At 41.9% G+C, this 17,738-nt stretch overlaps 1 protein-coding gene across 4 annotated transcripts in view; it reads right to left on the reverse strand.

Annotated features, from left to right (window-relative positions):
* Ptprg (protein tyrosine phosphatase receptor type G) overlaps positions 1-17,738 on the reverse strand; it is a 682,360-nt gene that overhangs the window by 42,871 nt on the left and 621,751 nt on the right. For all 4 annotated transcript variants that reach the window (XM_021181278.3, XM_021181279.3, XM_029468957.2 and 1 more), the window contains one exon: positions 8,813-8,904. In XM_021181278.3, the coding sequence (XP_021036937.1) occupies positions 8,813-8,904 (92 nt within the window). The remainder of the gene's footprint in view (positions 1-8,812; positions 8,905-17,738) is intronic.

The raw sequence follows: 17,738 nt of genomic DNA on the forward strand, positions 1-17,738 counted from the left end.
AAAATGATAAAACTGTATCAAGTGAAGTAAGTTTCTGAGGAAAGGCCTTACACTTCATTTTACACTGAGGTGTAGTTAGGATGCCGAATTGCTTACCAGCAGGCTAAATAAGGCGTTTCAAAAACCATACACATACCTCTTATTTTGAAGACAATGTATATAGTTAAGGGAATACATCATACTCTAGCTAAAATTCTTGTCTTACCAAGGGTACTCATTTGTCAGGAAGCTTTGCTAATTCATGTGCTTTAAATTTTTCAATTATTACTCAGTGGCTGGGGCTTGAACACACAGCACCCAAGTTTACTCAGTCTCTGAAATCTACATAATCTTTTTCACTCGGATAAATGTCCTTGTAACAGCTGTACAAAACCATCTATATCTTTAAGTGTTCGGAATTTTAGTTCAAGGCAGCTGTGTCTATATGGTGCCAAATAATCAATTTGATAGAATTAACTGGATTTGGGGGGAGGTAATGACAGCCTAGATGTAGATACTAGAATACTCCACACACCCCAGTTTATTTCGTAACTTTGAAAGGAACCTAATACATGTTTTAGGTTTATTTACAGAAAGCCAGTCGGATCCCTGACTGTTTCTGCTAAATGGCCACACCCACCCCCTCACTGCCACTCGGAACTCCTCCTTCCTCAGCCCTCCCCCACAAATATTTCCTTTAAAAAATACTCGGCTGAATTTGAGATAAACAACAGACATGACATTTACTTTATTCAGAGTGAAAGATCTTTGGCAAACGCACAAACATCTAAACTGCCGCAGATGCTTTTCTTAGCGAAGGGTATGAAGATCTGTATGTGTAAACGAGGTCCTACTTTGGCAAGAATTTTATAGATGCAGGCCTGACAATCTGATTTCTCTTCATCTGGTGACAGTTAACATTGACTCTGTCATTCTTTCTCCACTTCCTTTTGAGAGAGCAATGCTCTAGGGTGGCTTTTTGCATCTATTGACATTTTCAAACTTGAATCATTCTTCAGTGGAAAACAGCAACTCTTATACTTTGTTTAAGAAAGGTGATTTATATGTCCATAATCTCAATCATTCAGCCTTGAAACATTATTTAAACAGAATTGCTGGTACTCGGCAAACACGGAGTCTCTCTCCGTGTGAACAATTAAAGCCCTAATTGCTTTAATAGTAAACTTTATGAAAAAATTGCCAAGTTATTTACAAATATTTCAGGATTGAATATGTTCATGAATATGCAATCACTCTGTACGCCCAAGACATCTATAGCTTCCACGATCTAACCAGCATTAGCAAACTATGAAGAGCCAAAATGTTTGCCCAGAATATTTAGCAGAATGCTATTCAAGAAAAGTTTCCAAAATTATCTGATCACTTAAGATGTTTAGAAGTAAGTGAATTTTATAACTAGAGTCATATGGCAATGAAAGGTCCTCAGGCTGACTGAATAAAAGGATTAATATGCACATAGTTGGGGAAATCTCAAAAACCTAAGTGTCCAAGGATAAACACATCTTTGGACTTTTTAACAGTTCGCAAGGGCAGAGTAGCACAGTTAATTATTGGGTGACACCAATATTTTATTCTATGGTCACTGTTTGAAATTTCTAAGTCCCAGAAATTTATGGCACTGGGATGAAGGACATGGAGCTTGGTTCAAAATGGGGGGGGGGGAACCTGTTTGTTACATTCAGATATTTTATGGGTAACATAAAAGGTTTTCAAGACATCAAAATGCGAAGGTAAAAAACCATAGCATTTGAAGGACACAGCCCATAGCAAGTCCTGAAAAGAAATGCTTTCAAGTTCAAAGTAAACTCCTTTTCTTCTAGACTGTGAGCAACTGCAAAGATCAAACTGCTTGTTAGCCCATGATGATATGCAGTTAACCTAAGTAGCACTCAGTATGGTCACCATGGAAACACATGATGCACTATATCTTTCATTTGCATTTTTATCCAAGGAAACTAAGCCATACCCAATCCATACACTCTGGAATCCTGGGTACCATCAAAACCATCATTCGAGCACTACATGGGCAGATGTGCACACAGAGGCATGCTATATAGACGACTGCCAACTGCTCAGATAACACATCACTTGTGCTTCACTCAAGAGAAACAGTACAGGGGTCATATATCTTTTCTGTCATAAGATAAATATAACACAGAAATTAACGAGAAGCTCTGGTCAACTATTTCTTGGATAATTTTTCTAGTAAGTTTTCTCAACGATTTTGAACAGTACTACAAGCCTGGTCTGCTCAGTTTTGACCTGGAAAGATCCCTCTTGGTGTAGGAAAATGTCCATCTACAAGATGTTATTTCTTCCTAAACAAGTTCGATTACAGATCATAGAAGAACTAATTAATGACCATTGCTTTGCATGCACCCACTCTGTATCAAAATGTGCCCTGGTATAGGTAATACATGCCTCCTCCTCTTACAAGAAAACAATTTCCTGAAGATGAACTGAAGGATGGATGGTGTTCTGGTTTGGTTTCCCATTGCTGTGATGAAACACTCTGGCTAAAGACATCTTGGATAGGAAAGGTAGGAAGCCAAGGCAGGAGCTCAAGAGGGAACCCAGAGCAGAAGCAGAAAGAAGCATTGCTTGCTGGTTGCTCCAGGTTTTCTTATACTGCCCAGGCCCATGTGCCTAGTGGATGGTGTCCTCTACAATGGCTGAGGCCTCTTACATCAATTGGCAATCAAGAAAATGCTTCACAGCCGTGCCCATAGGCTAATCAAGTGAAGGCAATTCTCTTTTCAGAGTGTGTCAAGTTGACAACCAAGATTAGCCATCACAGTTGGGTATGGCACAGAACGTTGGGTGTTGATCCATCAGAGTGTGTTCCAACTCAGGGAAAGCCCGCAGTGGGTAACAGCTATATAAATCACTGACTAGGCACCTGGCATCAGCCAGATATTGTGAAGATGGTCCCTGTTCATGGGCAACATTTGTGCCAGAACTCAAATCCACATAAGAAAGTGAGGGGAAAAACCAGGATGTAATCTGCATATTGAACACAGCTGTTGCCATGAACATGTTAGATGTGATTAGGAAGCCACTGATGGATGTAATAGTTGCAGAAGCATGAAGAAAAGGGGTAGGCTAGAACTGAAGGTATATTCTGTGGAAACTCCAGACTTAAAAGTCAATTACTGGGATAGACAGGGAAACAATATAAAGATGGAGTTGGTATAATTTGGAGAGAGACATCATTAAACATGTCCCGGTTGCCAAAGCCTAGGACAACACTTTGAATGCAGTCTGCTCTACAGGATCCAGGAGTAGGGAAACAAAGTATCTTTGTGATACACATAAGGACACTTGAGGCCACTTATCTAAAGTGAATGGCTGAGCTGAGCTTTGGCCAAGTCAGAGCCCGGGTTGCGATGTAGTGTCTTCATTCTTAAAGTTAGAAGAGGTGAAAGGAAGAACATGGCATTGAGTAGAATACCTCGGTTACACTGATAAATAACGGTCACTCTGTGCCAGGATTCTCATTTGCAGAATTTTCTACGATAGAATATCTGTTAGGTAAAAAGGAGGCCACCTCGTGTTATCACTAAAGCCATTGATTATAAAAAAAAAGTTTGATGTAATCAGCTGAGAATCAGATTATGAAGTGTGAACTTCTGTTATCAAATATGATGGTTCATTCTTAGCTCCAAAGGTTTATATGCATATATACACCATGAAATTACACCATGAAAATGGCAGTCCTTTCATGTGGACTAATCCACAAGAAAACCTCCTTGTAAGTGCCAACAGCGGGGCAGTAGAGGATGAAGGGAATAAAGCAACTTTTGCCCAGAAGAAGGCATCAAAGCTTAGATGATGGGGAGCTCATCACAGGCCATTGCTAGGAGTAAGGGCCAGTGCATCTGGTCATAAAGAAAATCCCCTTCACAGATGCACAGTAAGTCCTGGCATCTTTAGAATGATAAGCAGTAAGTCACCAATACCTTAGGCTTCTCCAACCTACTCTACCCATGCTAAATTTAATGTCTCTCTTAAAAGGAAAACTGATAAAAAGAGTTAACTTTCTTGCTATCGTCTATGGTTTGACACCAAAGAAGAAAAAAAGTCAATAGCAAAGGATAGTCCTAACTGCAGCACTTAACCCAGCCATCAGGAGAATCCTGTTCTTTTCATCAGCCCTGCTGAATCAACAGCTTCTATCTATCAGGCATGTATGCTCAATAGCATGAGCAGAAAAGCCAGAGCCATGTTGCCTTGGCTGTGGCTGCCTCCCTGGGATTTCCCTTCTACTATCTGGGGGAAGTGGCAGCAATGACAATGCCTAGTTCACTGAGTGCTAGCAGAAATACCAAGTGAGGTATTTGAATAACTGTGAGTTGTCATTCGGTACTACTTGCTCTCTCTGGACCATATAACCCAGGGGAGAAAACACATGCTCTAGAGAAATGAAGGTACTTGCCCAGTGTCCATCAGCCCTCTGCTGTGACCAGGCTGTTTCCAGAGCCAAGTTCCTTCTTAGTACAGACCTGACATTTGAACAGATTTTTCTCACAACAAAAGAATCAAAATGATATGCCTGCTTCACTGCCTGAAAAGCTTACATTGCTGATGCCAAGGTACTAGCTGCTGATCTCACTGAATAAAGATCTATTCAAAAAAATATCCCCCTTGCTGACTTGGGAAGTGGTCGGGCATGTATGTAAATAAATAGCATTAAGATTTCAGACATCGCTGGGCAGGGGTGGAGCACACCCTTGATCCCAGCACTTGGGAGGCAGAGGCAGGCAGATTTCTGAGTTTGAGGCCAGCCTTGTCTACAGAATGAGTTCCAGGACAACCAGGGCAACACAGAGAAACCCTGTCTTGAAAAAAAAATTTTTTCTGATGTCCTTAGGACACCCACTCTTAAAAAAAAAATTCTTGTGCAAGGTTCACTTAACCCTCAGCAAATTTCTAAACCTTACCCCAAATTCCAGTTGATTCCACCTATGGGCAGTGAGAACATACACAACTCTAGTACAGGGCTCCACATTGCTGCCGCTCAAATGCTTCCCCAGTATCCCCCTGAGACAGGACCTGGTCCTGATAAGCACATCGCTAGTGGACAAATCTCAATCCCAAGAGTCTAGTTCCCTTCTGACTGCCTGTCTAGCTCCCAGAGACCAATTTCAGGCCTCCAGGTTTAGTCCATGTCAACATAGGAAGATAAAATAAACACAAAAGAAAAGAATGCTATCAAGATTGTAGTTCTCAAGTTAGAGCACAATAGAGTTTTGTCTCAATCAAACTTGGGATATAGGGAGTGTTTGGAGATGAGAGCATTTTATTTCCTGACATAAAAGAAATCTTTTGACACAATGAAGTCAATGGAGAAAGGGGTTCTTTATAGTCAAAAGGCCAATGAATCTCCTTTGGAGATAATCTTTGCATAAATAAAATATGCCAACAAGGTTGATTTAATTCCAAGGTTTTAAACACCATGTATAAATCCTTTTATAAGCTGGCACCCAGCTGAAACTGGTGACCTTCAAATTATTAGACTGTATTTTAACTTCTGGGAAGGTGTGAATCATTGCTGGATTCCTAGGCTATGGACAGCCCCCACATTTCCTTAGGTTTTCTAATATCTGGAAAAAGTATTTTTAAGGACGTTTGGTTTTGACATGTTACACAGTGCTATCTATCTTCTAGTGTTTTCTTTTAGCAGGTTTTAAGAACTAACTTCTAATTTTAAAAAGTGTATCTACAAAAGAAATCTAAAACAATGATAAACTATAGTAAATACACTCTTGATATAATATACATTGCTAATGCTTCATTAATAACTAATGAAAATTTTATTCACATTTGTTGTTTCAGAAGAATAGCATCTGGCAAGAAGTACAGTTCAAGGGCAGAATGTTTGCCTAAGAGATGCCTGGCATCTTAGATACATACATATGCATACATACATGCATACATATATACATATGTACATACATGTGTACATACATATATACACACACATTCATACAAACATTCACACATATGCGCACGTGCACACACACACACACACACACACACACACACACACACATAAACAAAGAGACCTAATCATCAGCATTGTGTGGTGCTGAGACTGAACCACAGGTTTCAGGAATGTGGGTAAGCATTCTACCCAAGTATTCTTGTTACCAAGTAGTATGTCCCCAATTAGTCTTGCTGTGGGGCTTTGGGAAGGCATGGCTTGCTGCATAGTATGGGCTAGCCTTAAACTCATGAGCCTCTTCCTCTGGATCTTTACTGGTGAGCTTCCACGAATATTCTAGCATATCTAGTAGCTGGGACTTTTAAAAGTGCAATATGTATTGTTGTTAATAATAACATGGTTCTAGCAGGCTTGCTTCAAAAACGTAATATATCTGAAAGGCAGAACCCTGTCTCTACATTAATATCTTAGAAGATACAAAGTCTACACAGTGACTGACTGCTGGATTGCCACATTCTGCCAGGCTTTCTACTCCCATCAGAACAAGAAACTAGAAACCATGGAACATTTGATTTTGAAAACTCAACAGTGAAAAATTGGAGTCAACTCCGTTCCATACTGCTGAGGCTTTCACACTTTAACTAGGCCCCCACCACTGGGCCCATACACCACACACACACACACACACACACACACACACACACACACACACAGCATTTGCTTTAGTAATGTGGAAAATGCTCTTGTAGCTGGAGTCCTCGCATGCCGACATCATCCATCTTCAATTTACACGTCAGCACATCAGGTGGGATGGGTGACGATGGGGCTGCCAGAGTGTCTTGACTCGTTAGAGACCTTATAAAAGACTGCCTCTCCTGTATCACATCAGAACACACCGGGGAGCTCAAATTCCTGCATTCCAGTCAAAACTAGTAAAACTGATAAATAGAAATTTAAAACTTTGTATAAATTCCTATACTCAAAGGATGCAGTAAAAAGGTTAAAAAATAATTTTCTCTGAAAGTTGGCACATCTTACTGATTCTATTAATGCTTTAGGGTTTAACAAAAATCAGCACAGTAGCCATGTATGATGGATGATACAGACTTAGAGCCACCACACCCAAGTGACTAAACCAGGAGGCTTTTTAATGCAGGTCCAGCCTGGGATACAGAACAAGAAAGCCCCATCCCAACAAAAAGGAAAACATGTATTCAAAGAGTTGCTTTTGGGCTGAGTGTGCAATGCAGTGATTTAAAAGGTCACCCACAAGGCAGAAAACATTCAGAACCAACTTCTGGTCTAAGAGACCTACTGAAAGGTAAACCGAGGCAGCACTATGGTGGAATCTTGAAAGGATTCTACTGAATGGAAGTCCTAACACTCACAGCAGTGTGTGGACACAGTTCACACTGTGGATATGGGTCACACCAGAGAGAATTTGAACAGAGAACCCAGACAACGATGGCTCTTCGTGAAAGCTGGCTTTACTGATGCAGTAAAGACATACCCTAGGCAATGCAGGGGGGAAGCGGGTGTACACAATGCTCCTTTGAGGCCAGGAGATGGAGCATCCATAGTGAGAAGCCTGTTCAGTCCTTTCTGCTACTACTTCACTAGGGCGCAGCTCCTTCACCAAGGATAAAAGTTCCTAGGCTGTCACAGAACCTGTCCCCACCTGCATTAAACTCTTCAGCTGCCTATCTAGCAGGAACCAGCAAGGCCATTCTGTTACCCTTCCTGTTTCTTTCACAACTTTTAGTGAGAAAAGGCTACCTAGAATATAGCCAATTCCAGCAATATTTAATGACAACTTTTATTGACACATAAAGCGACAATTAAGTCCCCAACCATAACCACACCTAGCGATAACACTGCAAACAAATTTGCTTTTTGATAGCCAGAAAATGATTGTAACCTTGAGTTGCATACAATGGCTTTTATAAATTTTTAAATGTTTTTCTGACATCCAGGTATCCACCTAATAGTTTAAAGTTGCCTACTGTGTGGTAGCTAGTGTTGTATCCCTGAGAATCTGTCCATTTGCCCTTATACAGTTCCCATTCAAGGTAAAATGATCTCAGAAAAGTAACATAGGTTAGCTGGTAAGCACTCCATAAGATTATTAGAGCTGCAGGCACAGAGGGATACACTATTAAAAGTAGTCTCTGCATAAGACATCAGAATCTGTATTTACACACACACACACACACACACACACACACACACACACGACAAAATTCAGCAGAACAAGGTTCATATCTGACAACAGGAAAAGGATGCTAACACAAATAGACAAATGGTGGGTGTTTAAGATCTTGAAGTCGCACATCCTACTTATGACCGCCAGTCCCCTTCCGAGCTGCCAAGTGTCTGCAGCATTTGCTTGCACTAAGGCCAGTCTGTCCTACCAATCCTCACACACACACTGTAACTCTTCTAGGCTTGTGCTGCAGCAGAGCAGTATGGTAACCACCCCTGGACTCTCGCACAAATATCATCACCAGAGTGTCCACTACTCCAAAAGAACTGAGTACAGACTCTTGCAGGAAAAGTCACCTTTGAAAATATGTTCACAAATTGTGATTTAAAATTGTTAGAATTCTCTACTCCACTGCTGTGGCTCTCTCTCCTAATGGTGATGCTGCCCTACTCTAACCCTGAGGTATTTGCTTCTTCAACAAGGATTTTACTTTGTAGATGGGCAAAGGGACGAACATTTTTATTACCTTAGTCTTAGACTGAATATCTTGGTATAGACCAGGAGAGCGTCACACAGCCATGACAGTAATATTTTGTCACAGGCATCACATAAAACAGAGAACAAAAGAGAAAGCAACCGTGGGGGTCCCGTGGTGCCTCACTTACCGGGGATGGGAATAATAGGAACACTTTCGTTGGGGACCACCCGAGGTGAACTGCTGTCTTCCACATAGAAATGAGCAGTCTGAAAACATTTTCTGTGTGGAAAAGAAAAAGACGCCAACAGTGAGCACAGAAAGAAATACACTTTGTCTAAGTTTATCATTTCAAGATCCTTCTTTAACAGTTTTTCCCAGCTTGAAACATCACACAGCACTGATGGCAAACCCAAGGAAAAATAGAACAAATGCAAGCACAGCGTTTAGCACACTGGAGCAACCCCAAATGTCTGAATAGCCATCTCTTATTACAGCCAACTCCAACCCCAGAGCTCCAAACTACTCAAATAAGTGAGAATTTGGCACAGAGTAAACTCCTGCACGAGACATGAGGATTCTACCCACTATCTCTACAGCTGGATCATGACAGAGGAACTGTGTGAGCTTCTGACTAACAGCCCCCAAGTACCAAGTTCAAAACCACACCTTGAATCCAATACAGTCATCAAACAGCCCAGCTCTACAATAGCACCACATTGTCTGTGCTTAGCTAAGGCCCCAAATCCTCAGACAGCTTTTAAAGGGGTAAGGGGGCTTCAATAGGAAAAGCATGCCCAAATCAGAGGCCCTTTCCGGACAACAGCTAAGCCTGCAGGTGTTTTCTGCTTGCCTTTAGTTCAGCTTTGTTTTTACCTGTACTTCAAGCAAAGCAGGGAGCACACAGTGGTCATCATAGGACAGGCAGTGAACAGAAAGGCTATGAGCAGTTCATGCAGCCTCTGCCTGCGATGCTGGCCAGCCCTCAGCTTTCCAGCATCCACGTCACTGCTTGCTGGGGCCCTTAATGAGCTGCCGGAAGCACAGACTGAATATTTAATGAGAGTGCTCAGTGTGAATGGCTATTGTGACCAGAGAAGGGTCCCTGTTCATCTGGCGGAGGGGCTTTACAATAGCTGGCCCTACTGCTGGGTCTTTTAGCTGGGCAGACGGCATCTTCTAGTGCTCTCAGTCACCAGGCTGAGTCCCACTCACGTGTTTCATGCCAAGCAACATTTACACGCGGTGGCTTTGCATTTTCTGGGTCTGTATTCCAATTACTAGGGATAAGTCAACTTTATTTTCAGGGTGTCTTTTCTCATCTAGTGGGAAAAAAAATCCTGGTGTGTTTTTAGAAAGCCAAAGAAGGTGGGGAAGTTGGGGGTGGGGGTGGGGGTGATCGATAACTAACAAGCCAAATAAGATCCCTGTGAGAAGGAGACCTCAGTGTCACAAAGCTTTCCTGCAGCAGGATAGACCTACTCTCACCAATGCTGTTAGAAATGAGCACTGGCCCCAGAACGTAGACTTCCCCTTTCAACTCTCCCTGTTCTCATACGGACTGCTCTTCCAAGCCATAGGGCTTCCTGAACATAAATGACTAAGCTCACATGCACTGTAGGAGAGACTCTGAAGAACACCAAGAAAGGTGAGCACTTTCTGCAAGTGCCTGACATATGCGACAGAAACAGGACTTTATAACTGGCCTTGAATGGCCTTGACACAGCTTGGGGCAGATGCATATGCTGTGGAGCTCTGGCCCTGACCACCTGATGCCAAACCCACACAAAAAATACGACTACCAGTTTTAAAATGCCAACTTCTTTCTGTTTTTAAATTAGTTGTTAATTTTTTCCCTCTGCGTTTTTGTTTGTTTGTTTGTTTGTTTGTCTGTCTGTCTGTTTCTTCTTCCCTCTCATAATCCTGTGTGCACAGATTTCTAGGATGCAATGCTGAGGTTGCAACATGGGTCCTGGACACTACGAGTGAACGTGAGCCTTGCTTGTTCAGGGCCATAGCTGTTGGAATTCTGTTTTTTGATTTACTTAGCAACCTGAGCAAGTTCTCAAAGTTACTCATAAATCCCACCCAGTGTGCCTGCTCAGCTTTAAAACACAGAAGAACAAATGAACAGCAACAGCAACAACAGAAATAATAACCACCTAGTAACTTCTGGGCTGGGAAGAGCAGAAAATGTGTAACCCCAGCATCTAAAACTGGGATCCTAAGTTCAAGATCAGCTTAGGCTAGCAGTGTGAGACGAGTCTCCAAAAACGTTGGTGTTTTAAGGCTGCAAATTCCTATGCCTATTAACTTTTAGAACAGGAAGCAGTTAGCACATGGGATTCCATTACTGGCTAAGTTACACAACTAAGCCAGACAACTCAGAAACGAACAAGCCATGGTGTGAATTATTATTTTCTAGAAAACAGGCACACAGTCCAGCCAGTCTTGCTGTTAATGTAGAACTAACAGCTGCATATTATCTTTACAAAAACACAGTGTGTACTGAAGCAAATCTCATGTGCTGCTGTATATAATGGATTTTTCCCTGGAGCAAAGTAACTCTCTGATTGCCAGAACAAAGCTGGCAAGTGGGGTGGGGGGTCGGGAACGTGCGAGATAAAGCTATGCATATCTGTGCCTTGCTGCATAGCACATGCTTTTTTATCCCACACGGAAACATGGGTCAACAAATCAGTACAGAACGTCGAGAAACCTTCTCCCTTTGAGTGGAAGTTTTAAAGTATATGGCAGATATTAATTCAGGACCTAGCTGCAGCATCGCACATGCAAATTACACGTTCTCTGCAACTGGCAAAACCACTTCTGCATCCTCAAAACCAATTTCTAGAGCCTTGCTAAGCACTGGGAAAGAGGATCCTTTCAGAAATATGAGTGAATACAAATGAACAAGGGGGAAGATCAGTTAAAATCACCGGAAACCCTCTTCCTTCCTCTAATCACCATCGCCATTGGGGGTGGGGGGGCGCGAGGCGGACATCCTTCCATACTTTGCTCATTTGTTTATTTAGTATTCTTTGATCATTGTTAAGTTTTTCTTTCTACTTAAGTTCTCATAGGAAAGGGAACCACAAATATGGCAGTAGTTTTGAGGAACTACAGCTTCACAGGGCTGTGATTAACTGATGAAGGTTTAAGAAGGGACGGTGTGGCATTTGACCTGAGACCCAAAAAGCAAAGGTCAGGGACAGTGGTAGTGGGAAGAGCATTCCAGGCAGACACAGCAGCTACGAAAGTATCTTAGAACAGAGTGAACCTGGCAGGTGCTGGTCTGCAATGCTGGATAGAATGGCAAACCCTCCTCCCCCCTCCCCTGAATATAAGACCCAGGAGGCCTTTGTTGGTGTTTGTTGAAGTCTAAGAGCCAGGCAAAGCCTAAGGACTCTAGCCCATGCTGTGACACACTTTTAGCTCTCTCTCTGAACAAGCTCACTTGGGCTGCTGTGTGAGAGATTGTCCATAGAACAGCAAGAAGGTAACAAGAACATCAACCAAGGGCTACTGTTGGAATCACTCCAAAACTCAGGCAGGTAGGTAGTTGGTGAATGGTGTGTGTGTGTGTGTTTGTAAACATGTGAAGGTACTGGGAACTGACCCTACAGCTTCACACATGGTAAATGCTCTACCATTGGGCTACCTTTCCATCTCTGTTTTATATATTAATAACAAACTACAACCTTAGCATAGACATCTAAGAAATATAGATGACATCCGAGTTACCTGTGTCTGCCTAACTTCCACTGCATTGTTGGAACCAGTGCTTTAAGGAACGCTTACTGAGCATCTATCTGGGGCCAGGCTGCCACTCATTCCCCACGCGCGATGATCTTTTCTTGTATGCAAATCCTACACTTTGGTTTTAACTTTACAGGAAGGCAGAAGGATATTGTATGACATTGTTTTTTAATGTATTCATTTCTGAAAAGTCCCATGAAAAAGGTTTTTTTTCCTTGATGTTTAGCAAGATATGAAAAAAAAAAAAAAGCAAAGGCAGAGATTTTTGAGAAATGGAAAAATACCCACGAGTCAGTTCCTCTAAAGTTCTCGACTGGCTTTGTTCCTAGATGCAGGGTTGCCTCTGAGTTTGAGCCCAGGGGATCGAGGACAGACTTTCTCAGAGTGTTCTCAAGTACGTCACTGAGTGTGCAATTTCAGTTTTCTTAGTAGTTTCAATTCTCTTTCAACCAACATAGTCTAATCATGCCTCCTTGAATGAACAGATTTCTAGGATAGTGAAAAGTCTTTTCCAAAATTGCTTTACCGTGAATATATTTACACGAGTATTATTATAAAAATGGAAAACAAAGTAGAACATGAACATGTTTAGAATAATGAAGAAGTGTATTTACAATTTTGGTTACAAATTATAACCTAGGTCATCAACACCATACATTTTATGCTTTTTTTTTTCCACTTTCTTTCCCCCAGGGTACTCAGCCTTCTCTTTGAAGTTTTGAGGTTCCCAAATATAAACTACCTGTCCTCTCTGTACCTGCCTGCTCTACCACCCTTCAAGCAACATGTTAGTCAACAGTGGTTATTAACAGATGTCCAGACCTCTTTGGTTTTAGTAAGCCATGAAGGACAAAGCCCATACCTGGTGACAACCACCTGAGGCCTAGATGGGACACAGACTTATGTATTCTGAAACTTCTCCCTGAGGAGCTAGTTTGCAGTATTCCTAGTTAAGAACTTCTTGTGACAACGGGACAGTAGTTACAGAGACTCTCTGGTGCTGTCACTAAGAAGCTACTAAAAATGAAACAACCTTAAATGGAAGGTGGGCAGTACCACACATTTGCCCATAGAAAGTATATGTAAGCTTCCCATATAGCATGGGAAATAGTCACTATGGCATCAAGGGTGTTAAGTGCACAAAGGACTTTTGTACAGCATATACCTGAGTAAGAATGTCAAAATCCAGACAAGCAAGTCTGACTTGCCATGATACAACTCCATTAGTGAAGAAGTACTATGAAGCACTAGACTGAACACTTCTAGATGGGAGCAGGAAACAGTCAGCCCCATGTGCATGACATGAGATGGAATGGGAGATATGTGTATGTTGTTTCTTCATTTGGCCATGATTCTGGTATGTCTCTCCTACAGTAAGCAACCTGCCATAATGAACCGATCTCCAACTAAAAGCTACACCCTGAAGGTAAACGTGTCTCCAAATGCATCTGATGCTGGACCAAGGTTGGCCAACTATGATTGCTTTCAAGAAGCTCTGTAGCCAGGTGGGAACAGTTCTCCTATATTCTTCTATATTACTGTCCTCTTTGAAAAGCTAACATGAACTTAGACATTTTAGAATGATTTCTAAGGATGGTTTCACTGAAACCCAAAAGAGTACCATGGGGGTATTTCCTCTACTAGTTCTCCTAGTCTGTGTGGATTCTGCTTAGCAGTTCCCTAATCTCAAGTCCAACTCCCACCACTGTGGTCCAGACTATGGGATGTCTGGTTCTTGTTTTTGTTCTTTTGTACAAGTGTGGGTCTAACTTTTTAAAACTCCAGAGGACACTTGAGGCGTATGGGTCATCAATCACTGTTCTTTAGCTACATCTCTAAAAATAACTCTCAATTCTTTCAAATATTTTGAGGACCTATTTTGAGAATAGAGATTTCGTCAAGACTCAAGCACTCCACTGTTGTGACAGCAGAAGCTATCTGTCATCGGGATGCAGCAGACACTGACCTGCATCAGCTGTCAGCTCTCAGTCTTAGAGCTCCCACTGAAGCACACATGGTGCCAGCACATGGCAGGCTCTGCTGGTTTTAATTGGCCCTCATGACTAATGACACACATACAAACAGCTGCTCCGATGGCATAATCCAGTCAGAGAGCCCTGCTCTGCCAACAATGCAGAGTGAACTACAAAGATGAGCAGGAGAACTCTAGATTTTTAACACCCTTCCCTACTTCCTTCCAGGAATCTGACATAGATAGTCGCAAGGCAGAACCCCCAGGAGGCCTGAGCTTCTCCACAACCCCTCCAATTCTGCTGTTTCTTCCCAGGTACCTGGTTAGACAGCCTTTGGTATGGGCTTATGATTTTTCTTATTTCTTTCTCTTTCTGCTTGCCTGACAAGGATTTGTGCAGGCAACCAACACTTCCCTGAAACAAAGGGCTGACACTGAAGTCTAGAAATGTCTAAAGAGACACTTGTCTATAAAAAGGGCTCTCCAACGGCAGGCAGGGACTTCTGAGATGGACTGACATTTGTCTCAGCATGTCTGTCCTTTTGACAGGCTTGTTTCCATCCTCAGTTTTAGGCTTATTATTACAACAGTTTGTCTTGTGCTGTGGATGATGGGCTGTGGGTTGGAGTGGAATCCTAACAAGGTTTTCAGACTTAGATAAAAACTCAAAATTACATACTAAACAAGTGTTGATATAAAAAAACTAGAAATCAAGTCACTCTCTTCAAATTAAGCACAATGGTTTTATAATTACTCCAGAGTGTGAAGGAGTTTTTTAGCTGTGTGGAGGCAAAATTCTAATTGCAGACTATAGTGGGCAGTTGGCTCAGCTTCTACTGAATATTAATTAAGCAATCTTAAACGATTCATAGGCTGCCCTCATTTGAATTTACAGTGCCATACCCACTAATAATCTCATTTATTTTCATGTTGTCAAGAACAGACATCCCATTAATATTTACTTTTGTAAATGGGTATGTTGTAGTGAACGTTGAGTAAGAGCCATTTATTAATGGAAAGCTGCAAACACTAACAGGCCATCAAAGAAAGAGATTGAGAGTTGTGCTAAAAAGTCTCCGATTGATTTATGAGGGCAAACTGTTTCTAGAAATGGAAGTGACAAACAATAGAAGAGAAAGACTGTGGATATCTCTGGGCTTTCCCTCAGGAGTGTCTGCTTGAAGCTACTCTGGGTCCCACTTGGAAGGTGGCCCGATTCAATTCTAAGTTGAGATTTTTTCATACACAACAACTCACTCACTGCTAAGTTGTCCTGACTGCCTGTTAAGTGATCTGGTTTATGTAGCTAAGTTTATACAGTGCAGTCTCCGGAAGGACTCCTCCAGAATGAAAGACTCAGACATCAAAATAGGCTTCTGGTTGGCATATTTTCCAAGTCATGAAAGGGGACACAAAAATCTGACAAATCCGAGTGTGCTCTGGGGGATAATAAAGTGGCATGTTTTGCATCGGGACTGCTGGGATTCCTGGGCATGTGGTTGTCATACTCTGGACAAGCAGAGGACGGAGTATGAGAGGGAGGGAAAGAAGGGGAGAGAAAAGAGAAAAAAAATCACCTGAAGGCTGGAGAGATGGGATGGACAGGAGATGGAATGCAGACATTATGAGAAGAGGAAGGGCTCCCAGATATTGATATTTGGGATTTCATGTAGGTAGTAACAATATCCTACTTTACTCCTGCTATAGCTAAAGTGACAGAGAAAGGTGTGATTTCCATGGTAAGTATGGTACTGGATGAGTCAAGTTGCCCGTAGTAACTTCCTTTAAATGGGAGAAGACAAGCAAACTGCACACATAGAAGTAGGTCCGAGATAATCTTTCTTGATCAACATTGTTTTTGCTAAGAAATTCTAAAAGATCCACAGGGATGACTGTGTGGGCCTTTCCAGGGAAGTGGACAGCAGAGGTCACTTCCTATGTCACGTTCAGTAGCTCAAAGGTGCTCTCATCAATATTTCAGCTAGTTCCAAGGAGATAAAACCCTCACAGTTCATCCCAGGACTCAGTGGAGACCTGGGAAAGGTCTGACACCAGGGTCTTTGAGACAGTTGTCACACCTTTGTACCCTAGCCTGGAATGTTTGAGCACCTAGCATAAGGTGCTCACCACTCATCCAAACCCCACTGACTTGAGGCAGTTAACAGAACCATACAAGTCTAGGTCAGTTCAAGGAGGAGAGGAAACACAGATCACTCAGAATTACCATCGAAAATGCTCTAGACCCTACTTATTTCCTAAACATAATGACTATTTTGTTATAATAGTTTTGTTTTTGTTTTGTGTTTTGTTTGAAACAGAGTCTCTCTACATATCCCTGGATGCCCTAGAACTCACTCTGTAGACTAGGCTGGCCTCGAACTCATAGAGATCTGCCTGCCTTTGCCCCCCTAGTGCTGAGCTCAAAGGTATGCAGCACCATGTCTGGCTTGTTGTAATATGGCTAATAGCCTTAAGTGATCTTCAGGATCTCGGAAAGATCTATGTGCTTTTTTACTGAATACCATTGTAGCAATGCTTGTGAAAGAAGGTGAGGTTCCCAAAAGGCACCCCAGTGTCATCCACGTGGTATTTCCAATAATCAAGAATTGACTATTAAAAGAAAAACTAAGGTACCCACACAAGAACTTTGGAACAAATCTCTCAGAATGGAGAGACTGTCTGAAGCAGTGACTCTCAACTTACAGGTTATGATTCCTTTGGGGGGGTTGAACGACCCTTCCACAGAGTCACAGAACAGATAGCCTGCATATCATATTTATATTCAAATTTATAACAGCAGCAAAATTACAGGTATGAAGTAATAACAAAGTAATAATGAAACTAATTTTTTGATTGAGTCCACCATAACACAAATAACTGTATTAAACGGTTGCAGCACTAGAAGGGTTGAGAACCACAATTTTAAAGAAATCGTTTATAATAAGATGGTAACACACTGGGAACACACTGACTCTATTCCTCCATCTCTGGTGAATGAACAGTGAGCCACGGTGCCCAGCACTAGAGGGCTGTAGGGAAGCAGATACATACACACATCACCAAGGAAAGACCTCAAAACCAGTGGCAGAGGAGGGCACCACCCATGAACCCTGCCTTGCTGCCACTTTCCTGAATTTATTCTGCAGCTGTATTTATCCATGTGCAAAATGACACATTAACAAGGCTATTCAGCATAGTACTGTGCTGTCACAAAATTGATAGCCTCAGAGGACTGCTTAAATAAATCAGGGCATATCTATTTAACACTCCCCCAATAGGGAACTATAGATGCCTAGAGAAAAACTGTGTTATCTCAAAGCCAAGCACGTGGGTAAAACAGGTAGTTCTTCACTATGTAAAAGGAGACAGAGATACCGCATTTGTT

Source organism: Mus caroli, unplaced genomic scaffold, assembly GCF_978045245.1.
Source record: "Mus caroli unplaced genomic scaffold, Mus_caroli_1 scaffold_12, whole genome shotgun sequence".
Classification (NCBI taxonomy): domain Eukaryota; kingdom Metazoa; phylum Chordata; class Mammalia; order Rodentia; family Muridae; genus Mus; species Mus caroli.